Consider the following 20167-nt stretch of genomic DNA (forward strand, 5'->3'; position numbering starts at 1 on the left):
TATTCTTTGGGTGGTAAGTATTGTGGCTTTGAAAATGTGTTTTTACCTTTTTTCGATCAGAAATTGTGTATCACTGCCTTGAAAAAAAAAATAATTTTCTTTAAAATACACATTTCCTTGACATTCTAACCAATGTCTCTTATTTCTCCTTCAGAATGAGAGAACAGAATGGGTAGAAATAGACCCTTCTTGTTCGATTCACCCAATCTGACTCGTGAGAAATTAATTGCTGGCCAATGATAGGTTTGTATGGGAGTGGTAAGACAATCATTTGTCCCCAAGCCCAGTACAATATCAAGCCATGTGGACAGTTTCAAAAAGTTCTTTGATTAAAAGGGTGCATGATTTTTTCCCCTTTTGTAAAGATTTATTTTTTTAATTAATCTTTCATTAAATTTCTTAGATTAAAATATTTGATTAAAGGCATCTAGTTCCCAAATCTTTGATAAGCCCCCCTCATTTTGCCCTTGTCTAGGTGCAATCTGTATTCATAATTTAATGGGGAATGGTAAGCCATTAAAAAAAATGTAAAGTTTTTAAAATGAAAAAAATAACTGAAAAATCAGGTAAGACAAAAATTAAAATGTAGAATTAAACTCAGGTAAGATATAAAAAAAATTTAAAGATAATCAGGTAAGATGGAGGTTGCCTTCCACGAAGACATGTCCTCATGTCTGCCATTTGGGTGTTCAAAGCAGAAAAAGCATCAGTTTAGATGGGGAAGAGTTTTACAGAATTTGCGTAAGTGACCAGGTATTTTCTGAATTGACAAATTTTTGGATGTTGATAATTAATTGTAGATGTTGTGAAAAAGAAATCAAATTAAATTTTTGGCAAAATTTTATTATTTTTTTTAAATTCAAAATTAGAAGAAATTAAAAAAAAAAAACCCTTGGGTAGGTATCCGGTGACCCTTTGCTAGGACTTTTGACCACTTTCCATACGCAGCAAATATGTATTGTACTTTTAAAGAATTGCTTTGCAGGTTCCAGCATCACTGGAGGTAGTAAAGAATCAATGATTTTCTTAAAGCTACATTAAGCTGGAGGGAGGGCAATTATTAAACAAAGCTTATTAGAAAATCATTGTTCAAAAACAAAACATGTATCTGTAGTAGTATATTTTTAAGTTTCAGCTGATCAAGGTCAAATTACAGCCCTGCAATCTCCCAGAAATACAATAAAAAGATAGAATTTCCACACGTTTATTAGTCCAAGTTGCAACAGAACAGAATCCAACATCATTGAAAGCAAGACTTAGTAAAAAGATCATTAGGCAGAGCATGTGTTGCAAAAAATCTCTATAACAAAAAAAAAAAATGAATGCTTTTAAGCAATTGAATTACATGTGAGACAGTTTAGTCAGATTATTTATCTACTTTAGACAAACTTTACCATTGCCAATATTTCAATCAAATTCTGGACAACCATGACATTGTGTATTAACATGGATTGCAGTGTTGTAGTCTGATATGTAATTATGATAAGTTTTCCTGCAAAATCTGTAGAGATAGATTAGTTCAGATGACTTGCAGCTTTTTTCTTGTTTAGCTGCATACAAACATGCAGATGGAAAGAAAATTGACGGAAGACGTGTTTTGGTTGACGTGGAAAGAGGAAGAACAGTCAAAGGTTGGAGGCCAAGAAGATTAGGTAGGTAGAAGAAAGCCAAGCAAGAATTGCCACCCGAACACTACTCTGGATAATACTGCAATTAATGCTCACTAGTTAACTTCTAGAAATGTAACATAACCACCTACCTTTTTAGGGAACATTAACATGCCCACTGACTGGCTCATTGTCAGAGATTTGACTCAACTTCTCTTATCAATCTTCAATTCCAGTTGCATGAACAACAATGTTTAGACCCATTGTAACTTAATTTAGATTATCCTTTTAATATGTAGCATTGGAATTTGATCAAATGAAAAATGTCTTCAATTCTCACATCACTTTGCAATAACAAAGTGCAGATAGCTTTGATGCAGAAAACATTGCATGCTTTCGTGTTGAAGTAAATTTTCATCATCTCTACTAAGATTATTAGGAGATTTGTTATTTTGTTTATGACGTTGAACATTTATTTCACTGTCAAGTCAATCTTCTCCATTTTGTAACCACATAACCAGGTTCCAAGACTCATTGTATCCTGTGTCTTATTATATATCTTCCTAGAATTGTTTTATGCTCTGCCTGATAATCAGCCCAAAATCCTGCACTCCTTCTTAAAATACACTTGGTTTGCAACTGAAACTTGGATAATCTTTTTTGAGAACTTTTGGGATATCTTCATTCCATCGTTCCAGGAGTTATCGGCATGGAATTTCCAGAAAACATGTTGATGTCCGGTGTAAGGGGACTTCATCTTTTTCCTGTACTGATTAATCTTTTGTGTTTAACTGAAGGATCAATTTAGCTTTGTGGGTAAAAAAGTATTCCCAAGACAATTTCCTCTTTTCAAATCCAAGCAAATAAGCAAATTGAAGTATCTTCCAATGTCAAGGAACAGAGGAGAGACTTCTGAAACCAGTGATGTGATATGTTCTGTACAGCAGATTGGGGTTTCTATAGCTCACATCATAAACCTTGAGCAATTGACAAGATGTATGTTAACTCTTAACATCGGTTAATTTTACAAGATCTATTTTGGAAGCTGAAAAAAACTTCATAGACATCATAAATTGGAGAAAGATCAGTTACGTTTGACAGACTCTATTTCCTTGCAATTTCCAAGTAACCTGCTCTCAATTGATGTTTTGATTTGGCAATTTTATGAATACTTCCCAGCGTACCATATTACAGAAGGGAAACATGCAACATTCACAGTTTTTTTTAAACTTTGATTTTCAAACAATTTCATGGATATACAATGACTAATGATTTTTAGAAGCAAGCTGCACTACAACAACTCTTCAATAAACTTCAATTCAGATAGCATAGTTCAGTATATTTGTTTGTAGGAATGGGTGGGTGGGTTATCATCTCAAATAAATCATAAAACCATGTTTTATATTTATAGAATTGGTCTTTGACTAGATATCCTATTTTTGCAATTGCAATGTGATGTAGAAAATATAAAAGATAATTTCTCTATAAATACACAATATTTCATGTTTTGTAGAGCATTAGACAGACAAGATTGCTCTTATCCTCACATCATATTCCAATCTTTACATCACCATTCACCTGATGATCAAGTTATTTCAGTGTCCTCTAGTTTAACTATGTAGTGAATTTTTTTGTTCGTCTCTGCAACAGTTATACATGTATTACCTTTCTCTAATATGAGTTTTGTTTGTAACTTATGTAGGAGGTGGGTTAGGAGGAACCAGGAAAGGTGGGCCTGATGAAAACACTCGCTTTTCTGGACGAGACGAGTTCAGGTAAACAATGTCCCCTTCCTGTCATATCAGAGGGATCTTAATCATGTTGAAACAATCAGCATCTTTTTTCAGTTCTTTTTGTGGCACAATTTAGGTTATGATCTAAGTCAATCAAAATTAAAAGTTTGATACTTGCTTGCAACCTAGTAACATGAAAGTAAGTTTTCTTTGGTTTGTTGATTTCCATTTATTATAAAAAAAAAAAAAAAAAGCAAATGAGACTGTTATAGTAATTTAGCCTAATATGTGTTTAAAACTGCATTTAATACTCATAAATATCTTAATTTCTTCAAATTTCCTGAAACTTCATAATTACACTATTCTGTATTCAAAATATACATGAAAATCTTATGTTTATTTTCAAAATGGTGAATATGCATATTTTTGTTGGATTTTACAGCAGTAGTTCCTACCGTGGCAGAGAGGAATCTCCTGCCAGGGACCGCAGTCGCCGACGAAGTAGAAGTCGAGAAAGACCGGCGAGGAGAAGTCGAAGCAGAGAGAGACCGCCAAGGAGAAGCAGAAGCAGAGATAGAGAAAGGCCCAGAAGGGAAGAGCCAGGTAGGGTACTCCCTCATTAACAGTTTCATTCACATCTATATAAAGTCAAGCAGTTTTATATTTTGATATCTGTTAGCTTATAAAGCGAACGTAAAGGAGTTTTATGTCCTTTAATCCTATGTTATGAAATGCTAATCATAAAGAAAATGGATTGTTCAATTGCACATAGCTATGTAAAGGGAGAATAATCCTTCTAGCTATGAAGTATAAAAATGCATAAACATGTAACATAAAATTGATGAAATGGTTACAGGAGAGGAAAAGGAACGCAAGAGGAGCAGAAGGAGTCGATCAAGAGAAAGAAAAAGAAGCCGATCTCGTGAAAGAAAGAGAACCAGAAGAAGCAGAAGTCGCGATCGCAAGCGAGATCGGGAAAGCAAGCGAGATGAAGGGGCGGATCAAGACTTTGGCGAGGACGGGGTCCCAGTTGTTAAGGAAGAGGATGTCGACCAGTACACAGGGTACGGAGGGTACAACCCTGAGGACCAGAATGGGGGCGAGGAAGAGGAGGGAGCCGAAAATGAGGAGTACGAAGGGTGAAGGATTGCAATGGAAATTTTTATTTCTCCTAATAGACTTTTCTCTCAGTATGATTTATCCTATTTCTGTACATTGTGAAAGATCTGTTTACTTTGCAGGATCATGTCACTATTGGTCCCCACATGTTGTCAAACATGTTTTTTTTAAAAAGAAATAATGTTTTACTTGACACAGATGTTAATAAATGTTATGCCTTTGTTTGAAACAATTAGTATACAATATTAATGTTGTTTATTACTGTTGTCATTTGGTTAAGTGAAATGGCATTGAGGGATCATGTATCCATACTCACAAATGGGATAGAGTGCTCACAGAGCAGATCTTGTATGGAGTTGACTTCATGTGCTTGAATAAATTTTGGAAAATAATGCTTGTTGAGTTTATTTTAGGTTTTGTATGATTGATTTGTCCAAGAGGTAAATGACAGAGTTCTTACAGAACATAAAGTGTGCATTACCCAGTATTTAAAAAGCCAATGAAAATGCACACAGAAAAAAAAATCATGGAATAGTGCACATTGCTTGAATTGTCTTCTAGGGAGCTTAAATATGTTGTGAGATGTCATGAAATTTTTTTAGAGTGTTGTTGATACCTCTCCTTTTACAAACATTTCAAATGTTACTCAGTATTGTTGTATAGGCATTTATATTTAATGTGTTGTGATTTAAGGGCTTAAATTGCTTCGAAAAGTGTTCAAAAAATAATAATGGGTTTTACGGACCCTGAATAAGTTATGTTTGTATTGATTTGTATCAGTAGGAGAATATCTTTCTTGTTATTTAATTTTGCGCAGTATTTTAGAGGTGTAATGGCAACTAGGTGCAGAATGCTGATGAAGTATCAAGCCAAAAGTTTATATATCTTAGGGAGGGGAGGGTGTATGTAAATAAACAATCCCTGGGAATAGAGAATGAATTTCAAGATAGTGGTGATACATGTACGATCAGCAGATTGGAAGCATTGAAAATTAAATGATTTTGAAGGGGAAAAAAGTTGGTGTACAGAGTGCAGTCTATCACAGTCGGCTGTTTTACAGAAGTATTTTGTACTCGATGACCTATGGGTTAATGGAGGATTTTTTTCAAATAATGCCTCTGATGGCAGACCTTGCATTGTCCATTTTTCAGAAAATACACTTAAATGAACCGATACAACGCACGAATCGGGAAAAGATTAAATATATTCTGTACATTGTAGAAAAAGTAATAAGTTTGGCTGTTAATTCATGTTTATATTTTCATCCAGGCCTGCTGATTTCTACTTAAAGGAAAATTGGGAAGATTAATGAATAAAATAAATGCCTATGGCAAGCTTGTAGTGTTATGGTGGCCAAGCAATAGTACAAAGCTTGTATTCAATATATAAAGCTGAACACAGTGAAGTATTTACCAAGTAAATATGAGATTCAATTAAGAGTGCTACTTAATAACGATCAATATGACAACAGTTTTTGGAGCGAGTTATCTCGCTCAGAATAAGGAAAATTTACTTCCTTTTTCTATTAATAATGCATAGTTATGGCCCAATAAGTTTTTTTTTATTTCTATATCTTACAGATCTTTTATAGACCAACCGCTTTAAGAGACAACACTTGGATTCTGAAAGGTTGGGAGGGGGGATCTTTAATATTTAAAAAAAATGCATAAAAAATATCTGCGCCTTGGTTAAGAAAATATTTATTTATTATAATCATATTGTCAATCGGAAATCTTAGAATCAGTAGCCATAATGAATGTATTTGTAGTCAATGTTTCAAAATATTGAAGTCTAAAGAAAGCGAGGCAAAGCTTCTAACATCTAAAAACAAATAAATATTGACAGACATTTATCCAAGGATGCTTTGTGGAATGTTAACATTGTAAAAGAACGGATATACACGCAATGGAGCTTAACCGTATTATTTGCATTGTCTATCTTCAAGATATTTTTGCTTGTTAAACACCCTACCTTCTCTTGTTAACAATGTAATAATTGATATTTTGGCGCGTGACAATTTACAGTCAAACTTCGTTATCTCGAACTAGATAGGACTGATTTAAAAATTCGAGATATCCGAGTATTCGAGATATCAACGGTAATATAGTAAAAAAAAATTAAGTGGTTTGGACTTACAAATTACTTCGACTTACCCATTGAATTCGAGATATCAGTGTTGGAGATACCGAAGTTCAACTGTATGATGCAATAGAAATGGTGGATTATAACACCCGGCATTATTTTTTCTAAAATAAACAGTACCCATCCCCCACCAGCCGCCGTGGCCTAGACATTGTCATTCACAAATCTAGGCAATGCTTTGAATGGGGTACGCAGTAATTTTAAAAAGTCGTGCAGATTCGATAAGCCACAAAAGTATGTTTAGAGAAATTTATATGCACTTAGTTATGAGTTTGTCTTTTGACAATAATATGGAAAAAGAAAAAAATTACGTAAATGTTCAATGTTCCACCATATGACTAGAGATATTTTCCAGACAACATTTGGGTCAATTTCTCTATTCCCCTCTCTGTAGCTAAATTGCATACAAAGGAGTTGCCGTATAAAGATCAGAGTATAGAGGGGAGTAAATGGTATCTCCTTGTTTGTTCAAGTTCAACCGTTTTGGACAGGACAATATTGTATGAAATATGTCACAAGCAACCCTTCATTACAATAACCCTGATAAGAGGACAGTTGGTTATTTTAAGGTTATATTTTATATACATTAAAAAAGTTTTAAAAAACAGATTTTTTTTTTTGTTTATCGAACATCAGTATGATGGTACTCGGATAAAAATTCGTGATCTTAGATAAACTTATTGGTAATTGCAGGTACATGTTTATATCTATATGTATTTAATCAAGAGGATAATGTCACAGACTTGTCAGATCACCGTCAGAGAAAGCTTCCTATAAATCGCATTATACGAAAGCATAAACAATTGAGCAGATGTATTTTTCCACGGGGGAAATGTAAAGCCACTTTTTGCTATATATTTTTTTTAATCATCTGATGCTAAGGGTTTGGTCCTGTATTGATCTGAATTAGGGAACGGGAGGTCATAAATATAATGCACAGAGTATGAAATATGTGTTGTTTTGGCCGTAAAAAACCGTTCAATATCAAGAGAGCCCTTATCTGGAACAGACGATATAACAATGTTGCATGATGTGATATAAAGTGGAACGCGGCATCTCTGGGTATTTATCAGATATACGATATACTCTATAGAATCGATGTACTCTATAAAACTGTACAGCACTTGAATATAGAGGGAAAAATACATGAACAATAGTAAAAAAAATTTTTTTTTACCAAACATGCTCTGAACCTTTTTTAAATTACAAACAATGGAGCTCTGATTGCGGGGTACTTCAAGAAATTTATTGCTATGAAAAGAATGTCTGCTACTATATTTCCCTCTAGTTTGTTAGATCATTTTCCAAGAAATTGACATTTCAAGATGTTTTTATTTTAATTTCCTTTTATTTGTTAAGATTTATGAACATTGCATTGTATAAATAGTTTAAATCTAAAATCATCAAACATTTTGTGGTTCCAGAAATTCGATATACGAGCTACTGTCTGGATTTTTCATCGTCATTTTGTCATAATGCTCTCCAGCATTGTCAGATTGATTGCAGTATTCCAATCTTAAAAAACATGGAATAAAGAAACGCAACGTTTAGATTCTGCATTATTCTATTATCTTGCCAGAGAAACATGCGAAAAAATTTTACTTTAAAGAACAGTGGCAGTAAAATTAATCCGTCTGGATATGGTTGGAAATTTCTCTATATTTGGATCATCAGCGAGATTTGTCCGACATTAAAGGCCATTTTTATTGAGTTATTATCTGAAGAGATGTATGTAGCATGAAATTCCTATGGAAGTTAATTTTTTTTTCAGCTTCGTTATCGGAGTTTAGGTTTACATTGTTTTTCTGGCGTCGTTGTCCGGCAGATTATTCCATGGTCGTTTTTTTTTTCTACAGAGATTTGAAGTAACAGGCGTGCTTGTGACTATAAAGACAGGATAAAAGTGTAGCTGGGGGATATAAATCTCAAACAATCCTGCTCAGACGCTCTGCTCTTGTCTCATCTTATTTGTCCCATTTCCCTTAATGCAGCAAAATACGGACTTGTACTGGTTGAAAGACCCAGTGACGCAAATGCAACCAAGTTTTTTTTTTTACCCCTTTCTTTTCTTGACAAATATTGGCAGAGGCATATTCGAGAAGGTCGAGCTTTTCCGTATAAAGGTTTGATAAAAGTGTATCTTCTTCTGAATAAAGTGTATTCCTGAGATAGCTTGCCACAATCAGGCCTATTTTGATGCGGTCTGTTGCCAATAATTTGACATTTATGATAAGACAGGATCCGGTGTTACGGAGAAGGTCTCCCTTTAATTGGGGAAATTGTAATATAAAGTACATTAATTACACCACCCCCGACTCACCTCAAATCAAAGGGAGGGTCCTCGAGACTGATGTACTCGATAGAACATATTCTGGTCTTTTCACGTTCCTTTTAATTTATTCTGATACCGATGCTAAAAGTGTATTAATAACTCTAGAAAATTATCATCTCTACTTTTAACTAATTATCACAGAATTATCGTTTATGGATTCGATCCATAATGGCAGCATTCTGAATTTGGACAGTCAATCTAATTGATGCGGAATTAAAGAGAGTATTTTTGAAAAAGGTTTTCTACTTTAGATAATTACAAATTTAAATTGCTTTATGAATTTGAAGAGTCTTTTTTTTTTTGCTCTTGTTAAAAATGAATTTGTGCAGATTTTGCATCTTGGCCGTAAACGCTGATAGACACTGAAAGATTTAGTACCCAGAACTTTTCTTGATAAACAACATAATGTACCACAAACCATATTTTTCATTAATGGCTCAGCGCAAAACAACCACAAATGTAATTTCAAAGAGGTTAATTAATTTATGACGATTGATTTTCAATAAAAACATGTTCCTAAATAAAATAAAATGTTGTTAATGTAATTATTAAGTCTAGACATTTAGGCTTGGATTCTTTATATCCCAATGCAAACATATACGTCCCTGTACTATTTGATTTATTTTTTTCATTTACATGACAATAAAGGATATCTGAAATTAATTCTCAGATTGATGTTTTAAATAAAATTGCTGAATAAATACTTAGTCGATTATGATGAAACAAACGGAATCAATGCATGCTTCAACCACAATGAAAGTTACGGTTAGTGGAGGTAGCGCCCAAAAAACAATGTTTCGCCTTTCGACTCGTAAACGATAAGTACCATTGTTGTGAAAAATTAAACAGAAATGAATTCAAGGGAGCTGGGTGATTGTGGTCATATTCAGACAGTGTGATTTTCCAGAGTTCTCTACAAAGATATCGGAAAATTTTTAAATTTTAAAGCTATTAAATATTTGAATTTTTTTTTCACTAGATTATACTTTATGACCAATAATATCATATTTAAAATTTTACGGTAGATCTGATGGATAATTAGTTGAACACCAAGTCTCCTGAAAAATATCACGTGATTGATGACGTAAGATTTAGTTATCATTTTTGAGGTGGCGTTAAGCAGATTATGAATTGTTATATAAACTGGATCTGAATTGGTAAAAATTTACCCTTTATGTTTCTCCCCTGAAACCGTTGACAAGGAGTTATAGCACTATGAATTATTTTATCATTTAAAAAATTCTCATTCTGTCTGCTTCAGAAAACATATATCAGTCGCCTTACTGTTAGTTTGGATATTTTATCGTTTCGGATTGTCATATCATCATGCTCATCTTGCATTTTTCAGAAACAAATACTGCAGTATCACTTTACATAAAACCTGTTGCAATTTCGAATAACTCAACATGCATATATTGAGTATAATTAATACAGAGAAATCGCTCATCTTGCATTTTTCAATAACAAATATCACTTTACACAAAGCATGTTGCAACACATGTACTTATTGTCATGAGATAATTCTATATAATTCAACACTCATATATTGGATGCTTATATGGATATAATTAAGACAGAAAACTAGTTTTTCAAGAGAAGACTTTATTAGACAAGCGAACGTATTATTTTCACATTCGTTTCACTTTATAGAAATTACTCTGTATTTATATAAGAATGTTCTTAGTTTTATGTCATTGGTTATCCACAGAAATGTGCTCATCATTAAGCCTACATTTCATTTCATATTTTTAGATTTTACATATATTAAAAGAAATAAGATGGAGTCATTCTTTTAGTTAAGGGGAGAGAAGGTCAGTTTGTAGCAAAGTTAGAACATGTTAGCAGCATTACGTACATACATTTTACAAATTTGTCGGATACAATATTACATTCTCACTTGGAAGAAATCGTAATCGATATAATTAAAGCTTCATTTGAACAATCATGTAGATCATTCTTTACATATCCCCATATTAAAATCATCAGAAATGAGACTCTTGTATTTAAGATCATCGTTTTCAGTTAAAGTTAATTGATGAATAAAGGTTAGAGTAGGATTTTACAATTGCAGTAGAATATCCGTTGAATGTTTTACTTCCAAATCTTGGGGGGAAATAGTCATAGTGCAATGTACTTGGAAGTCGAGTATATAAATATTTTGGAGATACAAGCGAAAACAAGTGGAAAAAGTGCATGTATCCTTTACTATAAGATATATTGGACTATTTCTGTTATTCTAAATGATCGTAAAGGGGGATTTATCAAGAATCTTCTCGCCCAATATCGAGAACTATGGCTCCACTTTCAGACATGATCTCCTCAATGCTTTCCATTTCCAGACGCGGATTGATAAATTGACCACCTACAAGCAACCTTTAGGTAAAGAGGTCGGCACTAGCAGATCTAGACATGGCAGACCGTGGACAGTTTACATAGGAACATAATTATAAGCTGTGGGCATGATGCTATTTAGAAAGCAACGCACTTGAACACACTTGAGCTTAGTATAGCCAAATGATGTTCGATTTATCAAAATTGTCTTCACTTTTAGGCTTTTACGCTTTATCCCTATCAAAACTCGAAGTAAAAGTGATACATTTTAAAATGTTCAGTTTTCTTTTTCACTTGCTCGAAATTTGCAAGTGCTGACGTACCATGTTTGTGTTGGAAAATTATCTCATAAAGCTGAAATATCCTGACATGTGATACTTGCAGTATGACTAATGTAGTAAGATATGAAATAATTCCCTGTAAAATCAAGGTTCAAGAAATGTATTTCCTCGAACGTTTCTTTTTATATAAAGGTTATGACCCTTTTCTGTAAGCATGCAGACTTATTGCGAATGAGATTGGAGTTCTATTTTTTTGAATAATACCCAAAACTGATTGATACTGTCCACGATTTTACGGGACTGTTATGGCTGTAGGGCTGATCCTTCCGATACCGGTTCGAATCCACAACCGAACGTAGAAGTATTCAATTGATCTAGGCCATCTGATATATCATGGGCATTCTTTATTGTTCAATGACCTACAAGAGTGCTGATCGAACATCCGGATCTGATTACCTTCACCGGAAGTTGTGAAGTCCCCATATGAGCGGAAATTGTCAAGCAATATTTGATAAATCATCTATATCATTGGTATGCATCCTAATAAACCATATGTTCCATTCATGTCATAATCAAATTTAGAGAAGATTTCTAATTTCTAGCTAAATTTATCTCCCTGTTTTCGCTTAAACGTACAGCCTCACGGAATTGTGTACCAAAACATTGCACAGGATCGCAGAACACATCAAATGCCGTCAGAGAATTCCACATTGATAACCAAAAAAAAAGTAAACCTTTGGGGGGTAAAACTACAACTAGTGCCATTTTTTAATAATTGAAGTGCATTAGAAGGACAGACGAACAGCGGAGTATTATTCTGCAAGGGCCAATGAGAACGGAGGCGGGGGCGGATGAATACACAGAGAGTAGATCCGGATAACTATCAATATATTGACATGGCTATAAAAGCATGCTAAGTTATATAGATGTGATACTTGATATGAATAAAAGATACAACAACCAACTCGGTGCATATGTTCCCATCCATCAGCGCTGAATACGATCAATGGTCTAGTCTGAAACCAAAACAACCTTTTAGGAATCCACTATTTCTAAGTTCTGTAAACCTGATATGAACCAATTCCGTTTGTTCTAATTACATTGTTCGAGTGGTTTTCGGTGTTACAGTATTTCATCAGGTTTTTACTCCGAACGCTTTTATCCGACCACAAGATGATATCAGGAAATCTGTCAACTTGCAATATTTATCAATGTTAGTTGCGATTCATTTCAAAAATAGCATTTGAAAAGTGCTTAAGGTACTTCACTACACCGAGACTTATACTTTTTAAGACACTACGTCACAAGATGGCGATTTAAATGTTTTGTGAAACTGTTTATATCAATCGCTTCAGATGTATATCGTTATAGCGCAGTGGTTAAAGTATCAGGCTTCTGAAAAGCAGGTCATGAGTTCGAATCAACCTGGGGCTTTTGTTTATGTTTACTGAATGAAATTTTTGAAAATATCATTTTTTATCTAAAATTGCACATTTTTTCGCCTATTTGACATATATCCTTCTTATCAATCATGCTTTCTATCATAACCAAGTAATTTTCTGCTGATTTGAAAAACTATTTCAAGGTGTAGTGAGGCACCTTAATAGCTTGATGCATGCTCTCTCTCTCTCTCTCTCTCTCTCTCTCTCTCTCTCTCTCTCTCTCTCTCTCTCTCTCTCACTCACTCTCTCTCTCTCCGATTATAGGACTGAGAAGTAAGAATATACCGATTATTGATGAATGCAGTTCAGTCAATGAACCTATTGTTTGAAATCAGTATTCGTCTATATCATTTGCAAGCAGTCATGATATCCTTTTCTTTTGGCATGCACTTGTTTTGGCCAATCAATTCACGAAAGAGCAATTTATTATTCCTCAAAGTATCATCTGATGCATACGAAATGCCAAGAATGAATGACAATTCTCATGCAAATGAAAATACAAATGTTGACATCGGCCCGGTAGACGGTCGATCTGAACATTAAATCAAGTGATGCACTTTTAGTCTTTGAGAGTCTTGGGACCAAAGGGAAGGGGAGACGGGGGGGGGGGGGGGTTTATAAAAAAGGGGTTTAATTCATGCATATAACAAGAAATAATTGTGACGTGTTTCAAGCAATAACTATTTTGAAATTATTACAGATCTATCTCAAATCATGTTATCAGCAATTCTGTACTAGCGGAGACACAGCGTGGATGAAGGAGGGGGGGGGGGAGTGTTTCCCCCATGCATGAAATCGCCCTAATAGTTCTTTTTTTCCTACTTATATTTTATGTGTGAGTACTAGAAGGTGACTATATGATTGTTTACTGGCCACGTACCTCCGTCACTAAGGGCAACAAATTTCTAACGTCATATATAGACACAGCTATTTGTCAACGCTATGAGCTACAATGGAGATAAACTGCAAATCTTTAAAAATTGTCGAGAAACTTGAAACTCCGTCGCTAGAGGAATCATTTTTTTTCGGAGCAGCTTATAGGACAATTTGCAGCAATTTGACACTCGACAGTGAGAAATGATTTTTCAGATTGGTAAGGATAAGGTTGCATTTGTCTTCATTTTCTGGACAGGGCTATTTGTCACCGACAATTTCCCTCCAATTTGGGGGAATATAATTGTTACAACTCGTTATATGGACTGTGCCGTCAGGCTAGCTGGGTCAGTCTAACAGAAGGTGGGCGGCTGGAGGACATATTAGTACTTTGATGCAGAGTATGAAGATTTTGTTAAAAGTCTATTATATTACAGAATAATAAACGAGAATGATGCGTTAAGAATTCTGGGAGGAAAAAAGGGGAGGAAATTACACCTTTACCGTAACATTATCACCGTTTTGAAATGTCACAATATCTGACTATGAAATGTATTTTTAAAATCTTAAAAAGTACAAAAATTTGTTATAGCCACAGCGGGTTTCGAACTCAAGAACTGCAGATCTCTAGCAGATTCAATGCAATCATGCAAGACCTAAAACTCAAAATTTTGAAAGAAAAATGTTAAAAGTATTTACTTATTGTTTAGAATAGGTCCAAAACACTCGATATGATTATAAGAAAAAACAGATATTGAAAAAGTCAGATATCAAACATCATGCATAGTTTGTTTTCAAAAGACAGACATGCAGACACGGAGTTATTGGCTGAATGATCCCATTCTCCTATGCTTCAAATATTCGAAATATTTGTTAAATTAACGGTTTTTATAAAAATGTAGAGTTTTAGTTATTTACCATATTTGTTACATAAAACCTTCTCTATTATTTCTACCTTTAAGTTATTTCCATTCTCCCCGATGGAAATAGAAACGGAATTAATAATTGAAGGGAATTTGATATGATATCAGATAGGCTTGTTTAGTTAGCTTTGTAAATTATTAAACCTAGTAAGCAATTGTTCTATACGCGTTTTAGCTCAGTTTTGTGTGTTTATGAAAATCATCTTTATTGGATCTTTAACCAAACTGCACACTGTAAAGTCAATTTTTACAAATGCGAAGTATACTATTAATTTTATCTTTAATGTCTGATATCAAGTGAATACAGGTAAGAGTAAAAAATCATTTAGCTAAGATGATGCATAGTAACTATTGGTGTAAATCGATCCGGAAATTGATTCTGTGCTTTCGTCAATATTCGTTGAATACTAATTTTCGTGGACTTCATTGTTGACCTGATCCGCGAAACTGAGTGCAATTTCCATTTACATATCTTATATAATATGTGATTATATTCCATGAATTTACGTATCAGTAAAAAAAAATTCATTAAATCCTCGAAAATAATACACCCACAAATATTATTAAAACCGCAGTATAAGATTGAAAGAATGAAATATAAACTCTCAAATTGTGTTAAGGTGGTATGGGACACTGCCATATTGTGACGTATTTCCGATCGAAAAATTCAAAAAAAAAAAATCAAGTATTATCTTTTTCTTACCCACAATTTTTACTTAACAGTGTTGCGAAATGGATTGGAGGATTCGCTACGATTCTGTAAGTCATGAGTTCGAATCACGCTGGGGCTTTTAAAATTGTAACCTTTCCAAAGAAATTTAAAACACATTTTTGGTCAAAACGGTGAAAGAATTTTGATAATAATATACTTTCATCCACATGAATATCGACAGGTGTCCCATACTACATTAATTTGTATGCCTTTCAAAAATACGTTCAACTACGCGTCAATTAAAACAAATTCGGGATGGAAACATGTTTTTCAGTGTTAGGTTTTTTCATCTGAACCACAGTAGATTTTGGAGCTATCAGAAACTCCATTGTTTCAGTGAAAGTAAGGAAGGAGTCAAAATGTCAGATATGAGACATTTTAAGCTAACATTCATAAATCAGATCATCATATTATGACGTGTTTTTGTTGTCCCCATTGGATAATTTAACTCGCGCCTTCGTTGAAACTGAAACGCATCTTGTGCGTAATACAGAACGATTCCTAATAGTGATGAGGTGTTGCAATGAATTTTAAATTAGATATTATAATAAAACATAAATTCATGAAACTAAGTGCAAAAGATCATTAAAGGCCAAAATAAACAGTAAAAATCATATAATTTGCCTTAAAGAGATCCAACTTTTGGTTAACAAAAATCCCTAATTTTTTAAAATGTCGCGATCAAGTTTGGATTTGAGGCTGTGATGGCATGACTTAAATGAGCAAAGGATCACAGAAACTGTAAATGAAGTTTTCGATATGCAGCATGAAACAAAAGCTCTTTTATCTTTCAATTTTGATAAAAATAAAGCGATTTTATATTAAAAAATTAAAAATGAATTTTGCCTCTTTCCTTTACGACATGCAACAATCTGAACTTGCAAAACTCGCCTCGGGGTAGTAGCATTTGCCGTTGCCAGCGATATAAAAAAAAAGAACAAAATGGAAAATTACGTAATCTGCTAAGAAATGCAGTTAGATATTTCCTTTATATCCCAAATTGAAAAATATAAGATGGAATTATGTCAAATGTTATAAAACAAGGCTTTTTTTCGTTTGCAAAAGGCCATGAGATTCGTGGGCGGGGGTTAGGATATACACAGTTTTGTAGATGATCATCATTGTTTTGGAATTGCAAAACCTGCCTCAATTGTTATGGTGAACGGAATGAAAAAACCGCCATTATACACTTTAAAGATATACATTTTATCCTCGTTAAATACCAAAAATTGTAAAAAGAGAATTTAAGCAAAATGTATGTCCTTGAGATGTCTTAAATGTGATTTTAATGTAAATCATTATAGAAAAATTGCTCGTATTCCTTGGTTCGGGTATATACCGTGCATGTAAATTATATCTGTGTTGTGGTAATACGTGATGAGGGTGTTAACATTAATCAGTATGAAGTTGTTTCAATCACAAAATTCACATCAAGCAGATATAAATCACTCCAAATAAATGTCATAGATGCAAAAAAAACGACATCTAGCTAACTGAGGTCCATGATAAAATAATGTGTTTTTTCCTCGTCAGAAGGAAGAGAGAAGCTGCAACTTAAAACAATATTACAAAAAAGGTAAATACACCTCTAGTCAGTGCAAGACCGATCAGACAAAACGAGACATCTAGAGAACCGAAGAACAAATTCCAAAGCATGGGGAGTTTTATTGATTTGATAGTTTACATTTAACATGAATATCTTGAGCTTGATTTGAAATGAAATCCGAAATTTTCGTTCAAGTGATCGAGGAGCGGTTTAGCTCGACGGCAAGACAATTAGTTTCAGGAATAACGCAAATTTTCTTTTTCCAGTAAGATGACAGAAAAAAAGCTCCGCCAAACACATAGCCTCGGATCACAGATAAAGGTTTGTTCCATTGACTGTCAAATGAAATTAAGATCAGAATTGACCGGAAGTAATGGACAGCATCGCTTTTTTGCAGCCAGTTTTATTGAAAATTTGCTACGAACATTTTTATTCAAAGAATTTATGATATCCAGACAACAGTAGGTTTTCTTAAAAAGCAAGACCAAACGACGTTTTTATGGAGAAATTGCAATTATTGGATCATTTAGCTTGTGTCTTAAATGAATGGCTACATATACTCTAATGTTGTATTATATAATCAATGCAGCCTGATTGGACAATATAATAGTTTTTAAAAGTCCATTTCATAAAAAAATTTTTACGTAATTCATGTAATAGCAGTATTCTTGAGTTTGTGACTTCTATCAACTAGATACACTTTGATTTCATAAGATTTCCAATCCTCAAACAATTTTGATCATTTCAATTACGTCACATAGATAATTATTTAATTTCTTCTAAAAGCAATGTGATGTTAGTAAGGTAATGCAGTCCTCTTTTGATCTTTCAAAAAAGAAAAGCTTTGAACTCCTAAATCGTAAGATATTACATCATTTGCATGTACCCACACCACAGAACACATCATGATATGGAGCGCGGGGGGGGGGGGGGGGGTACATGCAGGCGATCACATAGAAAAACAATGAACAGATTTTGACATTTGATCACTTGAGCCTGTTTACTTACAAATCGATCACTCCCCCCGTCCCTTCTGATGTCCGACGAAACGTCAGCGCACGTGAAGCGCCGGATATCGCCATATGTATAGCGCCGGCCAGCGGGAAACATTTTAGGCATGTGTGAATATCTCATCTGTCATCACTGACGTCACGTTAACATGACGTCGCTCTTAATCCAGTAATTCGTTCACCACAAGAATAACCAAAATGCGATGAAAAAAAAAAAACACCACAATATTCCTTTGGAATAAGTGCACTCTCCTCTGCAAAACAATATGTCTGACCCGACACCAGGGCAGCGAGCATTTCTCCACTGAGTACTCGGCTAGTGACACCAATAATGACAAAGCGTTTAACGGAATTGGAAGCGTTATTCAAAGCAAATACTCATGTCCTCTCCTCCTCGCCTTGACCATATAACGTTAACAAACAAACGAAATTAATGTCTCCAATTACAATGTATTGAATGTAAGGTTATTTTTGTTCAAATGATACTCTTTATTCCCCGAAGGCCAAACGTCTACTGAAAAAAGGGACAAGCCTCCTAATATATCGAGTGCGATCGAATATTTGATTTGACAAAATGCTCGGCGAGATACACGTTTGAGGGAATGCTAATATATGACAATGGGTAGGGAGAGATGGAGATACCATCTTTTCTGATTTCAATGCACCGATCACGCGCAGAAATCACACCAGTTTAACTTAGTCCTGCCAGCTTAGATTCACCACGGTGTATTTTTTATAAATACTTTTTAAAATATAAAAAAGACTATAATCAATTTAGTTATTTTGAGAAACCGCAAACTGAAATAGCATTTACATAAACCGAAAATAGAACAATCGCGTAATACGGAGCTTTATCTAACTTGAAATTGTTACATTATTGCATTTGACCACCCGGCAGGAACGTCTGTGATCGTTTGACGACGAGAGTGCTCACGGACGTGTGTTTTATTCCGATCGATTTTATACGGCGACGATTACTACAAATTGATTGTTTGAAATTGAAGAAACGTTTTGTCTAAACCGTTGGATCATTTTCAGTGGCGTGTATTCAGGAAAGACCGACTTCAACAAAAGACTTGTGAATATTTTACCAACTCGCTGAAAAGATGTTAAACCGGAGCCGTATCAACATCCGAACCGTTACGGAGATGTCCCCATTAGCCCGCATAATGGCCCCCGCAGTCAACTGGATGTAAAACAATTACCATACTCAAAGGCGCACAACAAAAATCCCCATTCATTCCTGATATTCCAAACGGTATCAGCAAATTGCGCAGCGATTACTAACCAAATAATAGGAACTATATGATTTAATGCAATGAAGAGTTAGATGAATGTGGAACCAGGTGCGTTGGTTTCAGATGACTTGAAAAGTAAAATATATAAATATAAATTATGCCTCGACTCCTAGGCCATTTACAGAATGAAATTTTAAGAAATTTGGGAAGTTCACTTTAACTTTACTATGCATATTTGATATTTTACAAACTTTAGAATGTTTGAATAAGTAAGAAATATAAGATATCACTATGTCGTTGGCGGGGTTATTGTCACTGGCTGTAAAATGGTTGTTGCAGTTGTTGGTGATAAATGTAAATGGTTCTGTAAATGGTGGTATTGTTGGTGGTATGTGGTCGTTCATTAGTGGTGTTAGTGGTTGATTAATTGCGGATGTTATTGATGGTGGTGGTGGTGGTGGTGGTTGAGGTTGCTGTTGTAAGTTGGTAAGGGAATGGTGATTGGTTGTTCGGGGTTGGTTTTGTAAATGGTAAAATGAGGTGGGTTTGTAATTGTGATCATAATAAAAGTGACAATAATGATGATGACGATGAAGATGGTGGATAATGATGATTCTAATGGTGATGATGATTCTAATGTTGATGACGACGACGATGAAGATGGTGGATAATGATGATTCTAATGATGATGATGATTCTAATGATGATGACGACGACGATGAAGATGGTGGATAATGATTATTCTAATGATGATGATGATTCTAATGATGATGATGACAACGACGATGAAGATGGTGGATAATGATGATTCTAATGATGATGATGATTCTAATGATGATGATGACGATGAAGATGGTGGATTATTATGATTTTAATGA

The 20167-nt window shown here is 34.2% G+C and overlaps 2 protein-coding genes across 5 annotated transcripts in view; one reads left to right on the forward strand and one right to left on the reverse strand.

Annotated features, from left to right (window-relative positions):
* The window catches only part of LOC128190172 (U1 small nuclear ribonucleoprotein 70 kDa-like), a 32793-nt gene extending 27942 nt beyond the window's left edge, over nt 1-4851 (forward strand). For 3 of the 4 annotated variants that reach the window (XM_052862123.1, XM_052862116.1, XM_052862107.1), the window contains exons 8-11: nt 1551-1652; nt 3310-3382; nt 3783-3943; nt 4197-4851. In XM_052862123.1, coding sequence (XP_052718083.1) covers nt 1551-1652; nt 3310-3382; nt 3783-3943; nt 4197-4483 — 623 coding nt within the window. In that variant the 3' untranslated portion in view covers nt 4484-4851. The remainder of the gene's footprint in view (nt 1-1550; nt 1653-3309; nt 3383-3782; nt 3944-4196) is intronic. The other variant, XM_052862132.1, reaches the window with a different exon arrangement.
* LOC128190123 (potassium voltage-gated channel subfamily A member 1-like) overlaps nt 1-18609 on the reverse strand; it is a 66965-nt gene extending 48356 nt beyond the window's left edge. The window contains exon 1 of the mRNA XM_052862057.1: nt 18050-18609. Within this exon, the coding sequence (XP_052718017.1) occupies nt 18050-18175 (126 nt within the window). The 5' untranslated portion in view covers nt 18176-18609. The remainder of the gene's footprint in view (nt 1-18049) is intronic.
* Between the last annotated feature and the right edge of the window lie 1558 nt (nt 18610-20167).

The sequence above is a fragment of the Crassostrea angulata genome, chromosome 1, assembly GCF_025612915.1.
Source record: "Crassostrea angulata isolate pt1a10 chromosome 1, ASM2561291v2, whole genome shotgun sequence".
NCBI lineage: Eukaryota > Metazoa > Mollusca > Bivalvia > Ostreida > Ostreidae > Magallana > Magallana angulata.